This window comes from Mytilus californianus, unplaced genomic scaffold (genome assembly GCF_021869535.1).
Source record: "Mytilus californianus isolate M0D057914Y unplaced genomic scaffold, xbMytCali1.0.p SCAF_11, whole genome shotgun sequence".
Taxonomy (NCBI): Eukaryota; Metazoa; Mollusca; class Bivalvia; order Mytilida; family Mytilidae; genus Mytilus; species Mytilus californianus.
Window position 1 is genome coordinate 10,056,251 of NW_026262593.1, and position 15,865 is coordinate 10,072,115.

At 33.4% G+C, this 15,865-nt stretch overlaps 2 protein-coding genes across 2 annotated transcripts in view; both read left to right on the plus strand.

Annotated features, from left to right (window-relative positions):
• Positions 1-465: 465 nt before the first annotated feature.
• Positions 466-1,545, plus strand: LOC127720785 (ankyrin repeat domain-containing protein 50-like). Its single transcript, XM_052227537.1, has one exon. The coding sequence runs from the start codon at positions 466-468 to the stop codon at positions 1,543-1,545; it is 1,080 nt and encodes a 359-aa protein (XP_052083497.1).
• Positions 1,546-10,895: 9,350 nt separating this feature from the next.
• The window catches only part of LOC127719529 (sulfotransferase 1B1-like), a 32,839-nt gene continuing 27,869 nt past the window's right edge, over positions 10,896-15,865 (plus strand). The window contains exon 1 of the mRNA XM_052225735.1: positions 10,896-11,015. Coding sequence (XP_052081695.1) covers positions 10,999-11,015 — 17 coding nt within the window. The 5' untranslated portion in view covers positions 10,896-10,998. The remainder of the gene's footprint in view (positions 11,016-15,865) is intronic.

Consider the following 15,865-nt stretch of genomic DNA (forward strand, 5'->3'; position numbering starts at 1 on the left):
CATAACACATTTACTATACTGATATCAAAGAAGTTTGAACAGGATTACTTTGAGAGAATAAAAAATGATTTACAACTTCGCAAACTGTATCAATGTTTTTGCAATTCACAGATGAAGCATGTAAAATATAGAGCTTCATTCCTCAATTTATTACAAACCATAGATTACAACTTTCTTTTTAAACAAATATGTCCGAGAAATTTTCTTCACTATATTCTCACACTAAAGAAAGAATACAATGAAGACTCCTCAGATGCGGTTGACGATGATAATCTGTCGGAACCTTTTATCACATCATGCTTCCGAGGATATTATGATATAGTTCATTTCTTTATCACCAAATATGTCGATTTAAAGTACTGTTATTCATTCAATACACCTCTGACAGCTGCATGTAGTGGAGGAAATGAGAAGATTGTACAGTTACTTATAGACAAAGAATGTGATCTTAACCAAACTGATGGTATGGGAGAGACACCTTTGACAGTTGCTTGTTCTGAAGGAAATGAAAAGATAGTACATATACTTATGGAAAGAGGATGTGATATGAACCAGGTTGGTTGTATGAGAAAGACACCTCTGACAGCTGCTTGTAGTGGAGGAAATGAAAAGATTGTACAGTTACTTATAGACAAAGGATGTGATGTTACTCAGGCTGATGGTACGGGACAGACACCTTTGATAGCTGCTTGTACCGGAAAAAAAGAGAAGATAGTACAGTTACTTATAGAAAAAGGATGTGATCTTAACCAAACTGATGGTATGGGAGGGACACCTTTGACAGTTGCGTGTTCTGAAGGAAATGAAAATGTAGTACAGATACTTATGGAAAGAGGATGTGATATGAACCAGGTTGGTTGTATGAGAAAGACACCTTTGGCTGCTGCTTGTAGTGGGGGAAATGAGAATATTGTACAGTTATTTTTAGAAAAAGGATGTGATATTAACATGGTTGGTGGTATTGGAGAAACACCATTGACAGCTGCCTGTCGTGGAGGAAATGAGAGGATAGTACAGTTACTTTTAGAAAAAGGATGCGGAGTTAATCAGGATTTTGGTATGGAAGAAACACCTTTGATAGCTGCCTGTTGGGAAGGAAATGAGAAGATAGTCCAGTTACTTATTGACAAAGGATGTGATGTTACCCATACTGATGGTATGGAAAAGACACCTATGACAGCTGCTTGTTGGGGAGGAAATGAAAAGATAGTACAGATACTTATAGACAACGGATGTGGTATTAACCAAGTTAATGATATGGAAGAGACACCTTTGGTAGCTGCTTGTTGGGGAGGAAATGAGAAGGTAGTACAATTTCTTATAGGAAAAGGATGTGTTATTAACCAGGTTAACGGTATGGAAGACACACCTTTGGCAGCTGCTTGTTTAGGGGGAAATGAAAATATTGTGCAGTTACTTATAGACAAAGGATGTGATGTTAACCAGGCTAATGGTAAGGGAAAGACACCTCTAACAGCTGCTTATAGTGGAGGAAATTATAAAATAGTACAGTTACTTATAGACAAAGGATGCGATGCTACCTAAGCTGATCGATGGGACAGACACCTCTGACTTTTTAATAATATACAAAAGATGTGATATTCACAGACTGATGGATTGACACAAACTCCTCTGCCAGCTGCTCTAAGGGAAGAATTGAGATGATAGTTTATTGACTTAACACATGTGGACGTGGTCAAGCCATGCTGATGATATTGGACAGGCATCTCTGACAGCTGCTTGTTGAAAACAAATGAGAAGATGGTACATTTATTTATAGACAAAGGATGTTTCTTAACTCGGCTGATGGTTTGGGTAAGACACCTTTGACAGCCGCTTGTTCTTACGGAAATGAAAAGATATTACAAATACTTATAGACAAATTATGTAATGCTAACCAGGCCGATGATTGGAGTGAAAAATCTCTCACAGTCGCTTGACATAGAGGGGGGGTTAGAGGATAACATATTTACTGATAAATGAAGGAGCTTATGTTATAAATGCAATAACTAGAAAACCTTTCTTTTTTTTTGGTTCTTTAAAACATATTAGAATATACTATAAGTTTTATAAAAATCTGGCAAGAATTGTACCCGTGAGAGCGCTAACGAGGCCATTTTCCATAAATTTAATATTTCCAGGGGGCACAACTCTTTAAAAAAGTCGTTAGGCCACCATTGTAGAACTTGTCCGAGATATTGCTGATATTAAGCTATAGTATAGGGTTTATAAATATCTGGCAAGAATTGTATTCGAGAGAGCGCTAACGAGATCATTTTCCATAAATTTAATATTTCCAAGGGGCATAACTCTTTAAAATAAAACGATCGGCCACCATTATAGAACTTCGCAATAACTAGAAAACCCATTTGTTTTGGTTCTTTATCAAACAAATTATACTATACTATAAGTTTTATAAAAATCTGTCTAGAATTGTACCCATGAGAGTGCACGGACGCACGGTCAGACGGACGGACGGACGACCGGTATTTCTATGTCCCCCGCAAAAGCGGGATATCAGCCAGATAAACAAATCACTTCCAGATCATGTTTAAAAGATAACAACAGTAAATGTTTTAACTGTTACCAATATTGGTTTGGCTTTGTTCAAGTGTTTCTTACTTTTAGACAGAAAATTATCTACCTTAATACGAGGCTTTGTTATGCCTTATTTCAAACTCCTAGTATTGAACTGTGCAAGCTGCATCAGATAAACATTAAAATTTTCTTCATCTACGACTGCATAATTTGAACACATTACTAACCATTCAGTTATGAGTTTTGTGAAAGTTGCTTTTGAACACGAAAAACTAAAATATCAAGGGTCATTCGAAAACCATTTATCCAATGAAAAAGATGACACCATGGCCAAAAAATAAAAACGACAGAAGGACAAACAAAGGAGATAAACATTACATATAAAACAAAATACTGAGCAACATAAACCACACCATCTCGGGTAATCTGGAATGGTCAGCAGTTCCTGTTCCACGTACCAATCGTGTTGCGCAAGAAAGTGTAAAAAAATCGGCATTGTGGAACATATATGTAGTCAAATGAGACACAGATATTCAGTAACGGTTAACAAGCCATTATAACTTTCGAAATGAGGACTTCCTGTTTATCATTAAAATTAGTTGTCGATTTCTAAATGAAAGTCAAGATATGAGGCCGAATTAACCGTATCAGTGGTATCATGTATTTCAAGTTCATTTAGATAGATGCAGTCAAAAAGTCGACAAATGTGCAGTAATTTAGTGACAGGACATCATCACCTTTATAGTGAAAAGTGAAACTGATAATACATAAAGCCAGCTTCTTTTTATTTTTTCTTGTTGGGCTTCTGTATGAAGTCTGCATTATAAGAATAAAGGAACAGGTCGGCAAGTAGATAGGCACAGTTAGTTCTTATATAAATGCCGATAGAAAATCAGATCTTTAAGTTTAAAATGATGAATGCTATGCTGAAGGGTAGAGTGACCAAATGTTTTAATAATACAGCATGCAGAGAGAAACTTTGATTGAGTGTATTCTAACAGATCTTTTGAATGTGTTTGTATCCACATTTGATTCACATCATCCCTAAGGTAGATGTTATTAATTTCGAATGATGTTTCGTATAGCCCTTGTCATATAACGGCTTTTGAAAGGAAACTTATGTATTTTGGGTATACAGTATAGTGAATGAATGTCCAATTCATTATCTTTGTTATACATTAAAGGTACCCTCTTTACTACACAAGATGTGCCTCTCGACATATAATGTCTCTAATGAGATGCTCGAAGGCCTTTCACCTGACGATTATTGTAAAATCATGAAAGTACTTGTGAATATTAAATGATATACGCATGATCCAATGATGATGTTGTAAAATCGTGTTGACAAATATTTCGGCTGCAAAAATGTGAAATTTATATATGGAATTCATACCAGTGGAGTGACTGTTAAAAGTCTATGTCTTCAGTGTTTACTTACAAGTCAAACATTATTTGTTCCCAAAACACGTATAATAAGCACGCTGACAAAAAGCTTGGTTATAAGGATTAATCAGCTCTCACCAGCAATTGTGAAAAGATTTTGGTGCTACGGAAATCCAATACGGGTGGCTCGGGGAAGATCTTGGATAGTGTATTATGTTTCTCAATTTCTTTCCAATATTCACATGAACGGTGTCATGATTTGTCAAATTTAGGATAATAGGTCAGCACGGCTGATGCAGTTAGCACGGGAGAAACCATTGTTAACGTCTTTTCTTTTGTAGATCCAATTTTTCAGATCATCGCGAAGTTCTTATAATCGCTTTTTCACAGTATTAGCAAGTGAAGCAAGTCTGCTTTATTCTGATGGCCTGGCTGTACGGATTGCTCTTGGTGCAGTGTTTTTGATGACAACTCAGAGGAGAAAGATATTGATGTTTGTCTATAGGCTTGCTATTCAAATCTGTAAACATGATTTCAACCTTCACTAGTGTGGCAGTTTCAATAAATGTGATCTTAGAGGCAGGGATTTCATTCATGAACTTTAATGACGGGTGGCAGCCGTTGGCATGTAGAATGAACACATTTAGTTCTTGTTCAATATTCATTTTTTTCTCTCCAAGAGCATTGTTAAGGAATAATAGTTAAGTTCCCATCACGGCTATCAGTTACTACTAATGGCTTATCATATCGAGATGTAACTATCTGTTGTTGATTATGGTCAAAATTAATACCGGTTTCATTAAAATTCGATATCAGTTCTCGTTTGTTTTTAAGTTGTACTTGTCCACAACTTTTCTCAGTTCTTTGACTTAATTGTCAATTTTCTGAGTACAAAAACTTCAAGGCTTACTTCTCTTTTCTTGGGCCTTACACATTTCCAATTTACATATTACTAATCCTTCTTTTGTTCGACCTGCTTCCCTATAGTGCAAATCATATTTACATCCAGAAGAATCAATTTCCTTCTACAATAGCCTTAATTAAATCTTGTAAGCTTTTTAAGGTGATCTGCAATCTATGTCGCTTTGACCTCTAGTAAACAAAGTAGACAAGGTAAAATGCATAGCTGATGATTCTGGATTGTGTATTCTTCATGAACACTCTAGCTCCTTTCTGTATAACTTCTCTCGTTCTTTTGACATGTTAACTGTCTTTCTATTTTGGATGTCCACTGTCTTAAACTAAATTGAAAAATAACCAAGACAACAAATGAAATGAAAGTTCGTTAACCTAAATTTCTTTTAATTTTACCCTATCCTATTAAATTATAAAACAGATACAAATTCTATGATATGTATTGCTTATGTCTCCATTTTGAAATGCACGGAAGAGTTTTCCTACTGTTTGGAGTAAACTCGTTAAAACACATAGGAAAGAGGCATTATTGTGCATCAATTATTTCAGACTATAATGATAACGATATTTGATATTAGGATCAAATAGAATAAAGAATCGAGTAGGATTTTCTAGTTCAATACTGAAAAATGGTATAAGTAGAGTAGTTTGCAGATGACGAAATATTTGCATATTTGCATTTGTTTATGGCAGTGACATTTGTCATTTTTCACTTGCGTCAGATGAGACGATATGTCAGAAAGACCGACACAGAGTTACCAGGTATAAGCAATTATATGTCACCATACGGCCTTCCACAATAAGCAAAACACAAACCATTTATACAGCTATCAGAGGCCTCGGGATGAAAAATTCGAAACAATTCAAATGATAAAACTAATGGTTAACTTATAACAATACCATTTACAAAAAAAAAAGTAATTAAGACAGGCATGAACTAACGGCCACCACTGAATTAATGGGTGCTTGCTTGTGACTGGCACATCAAAAATATTGCGGGGTTAAAGATATATATGTGAACGCTCAACCTTCCTCTAACCTGGGACACTTGTGTTTGTATTTTCGCTGTATGTGATCTACTTGATTTTCAATTTGAAAGATTGAAGGATATACCGGTATACACATGCCTGTGTAAATTCAGGAAACTCAGTCTAAGGAAAGCGTGAATTATAAAACCGTTTCTTATGTAGAGTAGTGATATTTTCTTTTGACAACGAGATGCATTGTGGGAAAATTGCAGACAAATATCACATTTGTTACTAGAAAAGAAGATTATTTGGTAAATAATTGTTTTCCTTTTTAAATCAGGGACGTTTACAACAGAACAAACGTCTATATAACTTCAAATGCATTTTATACATTTAATTCCAAGTTTTTTGTATTCATACAAAAATATAGGCAAATTTGATTAAATGAAACCTATATGTACGATCTATAATTTTGAAGTGTATAAATACTAAGACAGTAATGTAGCAACGACAGTGGATTGCATTTTCAATGTGTTCGATTGCCTTTTAAGCTATAATCACGTGTAATAGATTGATACTGCTATATTTTCTTATATAAGTGCGATTTTTTCTAATAGAATAGTGATATGTTTTTATTATGAAACACTTATTTATGTGATACTTTTCTCTTATGAAAACAATAACGACATTATTACAATATGCATTTCAAACAAGAAACATCGTCATTTGTGCATGACAATTTAGATGGATAAGCTAAATTATCATCGCTGACACTGACATTTTGTACAGTGTATAAAATGAGGAGATGGGGTATGGTTGCCAATGAAACAACTATCAAACAGATTCCATTATGACACGAATTTAAGCAATTATAAGTCAACGAACGGCCGTGAAAAGTGAGCAAAACCCATACAGACCGCTATGAAAGAACATGACAAAAAGTGAAACGTTTCAAATAAGAAAAACAACGATCTGATTAATGACAAAACAAAACGAAAAACAGATATAACATACACCAGCTGACGACAACCACTTCATAACAGGCTCCCGACTTGGTACATACAAAATATGGTAGGTTTAACATGTTTGAGAGCGCTCTATGCTCCTCTTACCAGGGACACGGTGTACCAGTAAAACATAAGAACTACCCGTAAAAAAAGAAATGGCTTGACAAATGAGATCGGCACGAAGCACAAATACATATCAAGTAGAAAAAGACACACAGTACCGATCTAAGAGTACTCGCAGCTACTCAAAGTTAGTAAAAAGACAATAACAACTACTAAATAAATCGTGTTCTCCCAGACTAACGTTTTAATAAGTACACATCCAATTGATTTAGTGTAATGACGTCATAAACAGTAAATGTCATAACATAAGTGCATTAATTTGACAGGATGAAGGACCATAGCTTTTTATAAATGTAAGAAAACCCATATTTAGTTATATCTAATATATCAAAAACACAATAACATTGAGAATGGAAATGGGGAATGTGCCAAAGAGACAACAACCCGAGGCGGGCTTTAGCTGGCCCCTAAAACAAAATGTGTACTAGTTCAATAAAAATGGACGTCACACTAAACTCCAAAACATATAAATGAACTAAAATTAAAAAAGCATACAAGTCTAACAAAGGCCAGAGGCTCCTGACTTGGGACAGGCACAAAAATGCGGCGGGGTTAAACATGTTTTGTGAAATCTCAACCCCCCTCCCCCTATACTAATCTAAACATTTTACGGTTGCACTTGATTATATTCCTTAAAAACGACATTGAAATGTAGGTAATGATCGAATTCAGATTCTATTGATTTATAGTTATGCATAAATCTCACCTGTTTGTCGCGTGAAGTAATCCCGTAACTAATCTATTGATGTTTGTTTATATCAAACATATTTTTCATTGCCGAAAACATCTTTTTTTTCTCATGAAGTGTCTGCATATTTACAATTTCATAGTAGGAAATATCGCTACTACACATAAGAAACGTTTTTTTTTTGTTTTTTTTCGATTCGCACTTTCCTTAGACTGAACCTTGTTTCTTTCATTATAATATCTTTATGTTTTGTCATCATGAGAATGTGGTGTCCATGGTAGCAATGGTTGATATGGACTGTTATTTCTGTTTAAACTTTTTTAGACTCGATTTTGAACAATTGTTGAACACGAGATATTGCATAGACAGTTGTCAATTGATTTAGACCGTATGTTGACTTCTTGGTATCTTTTGGGTTTTGCATCGTTGGATTGCATTTGAGTTGACATATGACCCAAACCTTCTTTTAGTCATATCCACAATATAGCCACCGATACAGGAATATAGTACGGTGTGAATTCTATACTATCATAATTAATTAATGCACTTTAAACGTGTATTATGCAACACTATGCATTCTTAAATACGGTATGATATAAATTGTTTTATTTATTATTTGTCCTTTAATGTACCGGTATTGTAGTGTTCAATGTTTTTATATATATATATATATAACAACGACGAAACGACAAACAACGGTCTACAAACCACTACTTTATATTTCGATTATCTTTCGTTAGAATATTTATTGCAGCGTCCGATTAAAACAATCAAACGACGTGCTGATTATTTAAGAATTCTATATGATCACTAGATATCAGAAATAGCCGATAAAAACGAGTTTAAAAAACTTAGATATTCATAAGCAGGATGCAACAGTGATAATAACAAGAGATTACAAGTCTGTGGGGATTAGAAAAGGTACTGTCAAAATTCGTAAAAATTATATTGTGTAATTAAATAATTTTTCAATGGTTTCTAAAACTTAATATATATATATACAACCTTTAAGAGAGTCCGCTGTCATCATTTTCTTACATTGGCTCTTCTAGAAAATATTACAGTTTTTGTCTGTAATGTTAAATGTCTATTTAATTGAGAACAATACTCTCTCTCTCTCTCTCTCTCTCTCTCTCTCTCTCTCTCTCTCTCTCTCTATTATATATATGTTATCTTACTTGAAATAAATGATACACATACATTACCTCTTGTATTTGATGTAGTTTCCTTGTTTTGATTGTGAGAGGACGTAGGTTTGATCATGTTTGTGTCAACATAACATGGTCTCTTGTGGAGAGTTGTCAATCATACAACATCTTCTTTTTATATTAACAATGGTTTTTACGGCTTTGCCGCTAAATACTCAGCATTTTGAGGTGGAAGCAGACTAATCAAAGTCAGATTAACACTTCCGGGCTGGATGACGTATGTTTTTGTGGATTGTTAACCTGTGAACTCGCACAGGAAATCCGGCTTAATGTGTCGGTCTAGTATTGAGCTAGATTCCTATTTCTATCGTCACAAAGTATTCTCGTTATGTATGGACTGGTAGTATAATACATCAGTCCATTATATTGTTTTTTTGTGTTTAACGCTTATTTTAGCACTATTGGCTATTACATAGCTTTTTGATTTGTGGAGAGCAGGAATTCCAAGAGAGAGACACCGTCTTTGTGGAGTGTGTTTTAGTTAAAGGATAAACCTTTGTTAATCTTGTATATATATTTTTTTTAATTTTATCTTATTTATATGTTTCGGAGTTTAGTGTGACGTCCATTTTCACTGAACTAGTACACATTTAGGGGCGAGCTGATGCCCGCCTCCGGGTGCGGGATTGTCTTGCTGTGTTGAAGACCCATTGGTGGCCTTGGGCTGTTTTCTGCTGTTTGTTCGGGTTGTTGTCTTTTTGACACATTCCCCATTTCCATTCTCAATTTTACCTTTTTTTACAAATACCCTGCATATATCGTACTTGAGTTGGCCTTCAAAATGATTTGATTCGAGTGCAATTGAGAAAATTTAAGATTTTGTTGACGAAAGACACGTCTGGTGTACTAATCTAGACCAGGTATCACTGTTTGGATTTTACACCACAACAATTTTATCAATAATGCAAATTTATTGTTCATCGTTGTTGTCAATCTTCCGATCAAGATTTATAAAATGGGTGGGGTAAAGTTAACAAAAACATATATGAACCCAACAACATTTTCATGTGTTAATAGTCCTAGGTCAGAATCCTTGAAATAAGTGGTTGTATCACCCATCTTGTATACTGATTAACGTTACTTAAAGAAAGGGATGAAAAAAAGCAGATTTTATTGTTCCTTTACAATTTATTAGACACCTGTCAGTTGTTAAATAATGTTTGCTGACATCTAGATGTTTTTTGCAATATTTGTCGTTAGTTTGCTGTCTCATTGCCATATTACTCACATCGCATTTTTTAATTTTAAAAAATGATATTTATGAAGCGAACAAGATAATTAATTGGCTTTTCAATCATCCTTTGCTAATAAACAGACTTATTGACAAAGTTATCCACATAAACAATAAATATCAAAATAAATATAAAAAGTTCGCAATAAGAAGTCAAATATAGAAGTCAAAGTTTCATTGCGCATAACAATAAGATATCATATGAAAATAAGGAGATTTGGTACGATTGCCAATGAGAAAACTATCCACCAAAGTTCAAATGAAGTGGTTGTAAGCAATTATAGGCAACCGTGACAAACAAAACCTGTCTCCATTACAATAAAACTGACATGTTTTATATTGTTTATTAATACTTTTAATCAATGATCAAGAATTGGATTGTGTGTATGGGTCATCTTTTATGTATAGGTTTGATAATACTTGGTCATGTTTTTTGAATATTTAAAGCCCAAGGCGTAGCCAGCTATAATTTAAGTTAAAAAGAAAAAAAATAAATATTTCCTTAAATGGTAATAAAAAAAGCAATGGCTAACTGAGTAACTAAGGTATGAACTTTTAAAAAAAAAATTTTTTTTTATTTCAAAATTACAAAATTATTCTGCAAATTTTATATATTACTATGTTTACTAGCCAGTATATTCATTGTCAACTCCCCCAACCCAACCCAACCAAAACCCAAACCCAAACCCCCAACCCCCCGTAAAAATAAAACAAAACCAAACCGCCCATACCCAATCCCCCACAACACTTAACCACGAAAATCAAATGGCTGTCCTTACATTATAACCTGCTCCTATTAAGTATGACGTCTCTGCGCTCAATTCACATTGTTGTATTTTTAGCCGTTGCATACAGATAACTATATTTGTACACTTGATACATATTGGGTTATGACCTTGTTTACATTAGGATAAAAGTTCACTCATAACTTGAATCCATGATGGACCCAAAATCGTAAGTTGATCTTTTAACATAACATAATTGTTGTATTTTCAGTCATACCATTAGTGAAAGCCTTAATTGTTAAATTTCTTTTTAGATCGATTGTCTCTTAGTCATTTCAAATTAATGTAATGTGTAGTAAAATTTTGTCACGTGTTATAAGTAACATACTGTACACAAAATATGATATACCTTACACACCATTTGAAAAGTGGCGATGCCAAAGCACAACCTATTATGTACAGGCTATACGAAAAGTGGTAATGTCAAAGCACAACCTATTATGTACAGGCTATAAGAAAAGTGGCGATGCCAAAGCACAACCTATTATGTACAGGCTATAAGTAAAGTGGCGATGCCAAAGCACAACCTATTATGTATAGGCTATAAGTAAAGTGGCGATGCCAAAGCTCAACCTATTATGTACAGGCTATAAGTAAAGCAGATGCAGTAGGTATAACACAGGTCCGACCAGTTTTTTTCTATTCGTACAAGTGTGGACACAGATGAATGTGGATAGTATGTTTGGATGTTTGACAGTGTTTTATATGACAAAAGGAGTTCTATGTTTATGTTTTTCCTACATGTTGTTATTAACTGTATGGCACGATGACAACCAACCTGAGCATGAGGAGTGTTGTTTAATTAATATTTAGATTTTATGTTCAAGACGGGCATGGAAGAGACACTAATTGCATTAATTACCAAATGATTATGATAGAATATTTTCCACATCTTTGATTTTGGATACATATTGTAGCTAGGAGAGCAACACGTAATAGGTTCATTTTTTCATGTGATTTTTTTTTAAATGGGAGATGATATCTGAGAACATGATATCAGGAGGCTGTAATTCAGTGGTTGTCGTTTGTCTATGTGTTACATAATATTTGTTTTTCTTTTATTTTGTGTACATAAATAACATAAATGACTATGTGTTATGGGCTTTGCTCATTGTTGAAGGCTGTACGGTGACCCGTAGTTGTTAATTTCTGTGTCATTTTGGTCTGTTGTGGAGAATTGTCTCATTGGCAATCATACCACATCTGTTTTATATGTATTTGCTCACTATTTGTATGGTTCTATTTATATTACTTTGTGGTGGATTGTAAGTATCATTAGTAAAATATTTTGTTAAAATGTCGAAATTGTTTCTCAGATTAGAAGACATTTATTGGTTTTTAGTAATGACAATGCCTGACATGATGCTTGGGGCTAGAAGAGCTAGAAAGTAAACTTCTGTGTTGTTTTTATCAATTCTTTGATAACATCTCCTCCAAAGCTGGCCGAAGCAAAAAAAACTTTTGACCAATATGAAAATGATATCAACAAAAAAGCCTTTGTGAGCATGCTTCAAAGACTCATAACTGCTCCAAAAGTAATCTGATAGAATTTCAAGCATATCAAGTGGGTATTATGAAAATCTACTTAATATGTCTAAATATCAAAAAAGTTATAGTATTCAATATGAAAAAGATATTGCAAAATTATTCTCTTTTCAATTTTTTTTGTTATATGGATACAAATATAAATGATACCAATACAGTATTTGTTGTGGTATGAAAGTGTAGTAATTAACATTTACTGTAACAATGTTAATTCACACAAATTAAGAAATAAACAAATGAATGAAAAATGTTGAACATGTACAATGAAATATAATTTTAGAAATCAATTAGGCCAGATAGGCCTTATAAATTTTGCCTTTTTTTTTTAACATACTGAATGACCATTTACACTCAGGACAGAGTCATCAGTAGGCAGTACAGATGTATTTAAACAACCTAGCATCATATTGCTAGTAGCGAGTGTAGCATTGTCGGGTAAATTTGTTCTTTTTTTTAAATTTGGTTATTGGACAAAAAATGTTTGGTTCAAATCATAATAAAATGCTTTTATCTCCTTATTACTTACATTGTACATAGAACATGTAGAATGGATACTACCCTGACAAATCCTTGTACATGAGAGTTGTCTGTCAAATCTTTATTTCACAAAGAATGAATTGCATAACAATGAACTGAGCTCAAAGCAAAGCACTTTAATAATACACTTAGACAAAGAGCTCAATCCAGTGATATACTTTGTACTACAGGTCCTTCATGAACATCCTATCCACCAAAACCATATCTCACAAACATGCCATACTACATGGTTGGATCAGAGGTCCTGAAAAAGACATGAATTTTATTATCGTATTTTAATTATATATACACAGGTTAAAAGTTATATACTCCAACGGCAGTCTTTCCTGCTAAAATGTCATGTGTAGAATGTGATATACCATTTTTGGGTCTATATGGGTACTGTTCTTTATATTTATTAGGTCATTTTGACACAGCAAAATATATAGAAAATGTTAACTTTGATCTGGAAATTGAGTTCTTTTTGGCAAAATAAACCCACTAAAACTAAACTTCGAATGCAAAAGACCCCTAAATGGCTAACAGATATTGCTATAAAGAATAGTCCATTATGATTCTTGTTATTAAAGAGTTCATGAAATGTACACCGATTCTGTCAGTTGAATGGACTAGAATGAGATAAGTTATATAAACATAAAGGTTTTTTCAACAGTTGTTGTGTAAATTAAATCAGTTTTATTTTATGGTTGACATATTTAAGTATATATGTAGATCATAGGCTTTTCAACACATTGATATTTTACAATATCGATTATCTATTTATTGTTATGTTGTTAGTATTTTTCACCTTCCTAAAACATTTTTAACGCAACATGAACACAAGCTTGATAGATCTTGATAGGGTGTCCTCACATATTTTGACGTTGCTGAAAAATTTTGGTTGACATATGTATCCTCTTCTCATCATTTTTCGTGCTATTAAGAATGCATACTGTCGTCACAATTTCCATTGAAAAGGCATGCATAGTACAAATTCATATGACGTACGAAAACATATGATCTGACCATATACATGTACATGTATGTATAGGTTATCAGCTTTTCTACACATATTAGCCAGTAAGCCGCAATGAACCTATTATGGAGAGTGAGCGCAGGTAATGAGCTAAAATGAATCAAATTGTGTCCTCAGTGGGGGATATTTTAAGGGATCTATATGAAGAAAACCTGATCATCTGTTTATCGTTCTATTACTGGCTTTTTCACCTCCCTAACTTGGCCTGAGACAGTTTTTACAGACGAAAGGAAGCTTGATAATTACTCCTCACACACATGTATAGATTATCGGCTTTTCTACACGAATATCGTAAAATGTTAGCCAGTGAGCAGGCCCGCAATGAACCTTTTTAGTGAGTGAGCCCAGCTAATGAGCTAAAATGAACCAAATTGTGTACTCAGTCACAGTTGGTGATATTTTAAGGTATCTACACAAAGAAAACCTGATCATATAAATCTCAGTGGCGGAGGGGGGGGGGGGGGGGTGCTGACTGACCTAAGGGTTGCCCACTCCCGTCATGCTTCCCCAGTGGCGGATCCGGGGGAGGGTTCCGAGGGTTGGAACCCCCCTTTTTTGGACGATCAATGCATTTGAATGGGGACACATAGTTGGAACACAACTCCCACACCCATTGTCCTGAGTTGGGAACCCCACTTTTATAAAATGGCTGGATCCGCCCCTGCTTCCCTATAAAATCAACCAAATTTTCCACACCCCTGGATCCGTCTATGTTACTGTTTATCGTTCTGCGTAATACTGGCTTTTTCACCTCCCTTACTTGACCCTAGACAGTTGCTTATCTCAATATCTGTTTATCGTTCTGTCACTGGCTTTTTTTAGACTAGAGACTTCATGTGTACAAACCTGACGTCAAACTCGTGTACTATAAAAGAAGACACAAATGATTTCACATTAAATCCTGTAACATTACATCTAAAGATAATTATAATCCTAAGTAAATTATATTACGATGTCAATGGACTAAATTCCCGCGCAAATGTCATCACTGGGATAGACCAAAACGAATTTTAGGTTTATGTATCATTCACATTCCGATCAATTTACTCAGTTAAATAAAATATATGTGTTAACTGTTTTTATATTGGTTTTGAATTTAGTTAATATATCAGAAAAAAAGATTTATTTCTCGCAGATAGCCCTCAATACTATACACCAACTCGACACTGAAGCTAAAAAACCCTAAAACATAATAGTATATGGAATCGTCCAAACGGATTACCTAATATTGTTATAGGTGAAATATGTAGATTCAGAATTGTGTACACAGAAATAAGATATGGCAAGCCGTTGTGGAATTTATTCCCTATTTATTAATATTAAAAAATCATTTATTAATATTAAATATTATTTTTTAATATTAATAAATCGATTTTTTAATATTAATAAATATTTTTTAATATTAATAAATAGGTAATTTTTAATATTAATAAATGGGTTTTATTTATTAATATTAAATATTCAATTTTTAATATTAAATATTCGATTTCTTAATTTTAAAAAATAATTTGTAATATTAAAAAATAGATCATATTTATTAATATTAAAAAATCATTTTTTAATATTAATAAATCATTTTTTAATATTAAAAATTCATTTTCTAATATTAATAAATGGTCTTATTTTTTAATATTAAAAAATGAATATTTAATATTAAATATTCAGCTTGATTTTTTAATATTAATAAATCATTTTCTAATATTAATAAAGACGCCACCTATATATAAGAGTTGTTTGAGCGCTTTTATATACGATGATCATACGTTACTGCAAGCATGTAGCTGAACTAGATCAGTGGAAAATATGAATAACAAAAATATCTACGAAACACCGGCTTTTATCCTGCTATCAACTAATTGTTGCATAAATAACAAGTTCAAAAATAAAGTTTTGTTTATTTTTACTTGTACAAATAAAGCCTC

What these genes read in the sequence shown, in the direction of transcription:
- LOC127720785 (XM_052227537.1), top strand. Translation starts at nt 466, where the DNA reads ATGGGAGAGACACCTTTGACAGTTGCTTGTTCTGAAGGAAATGAAAAG.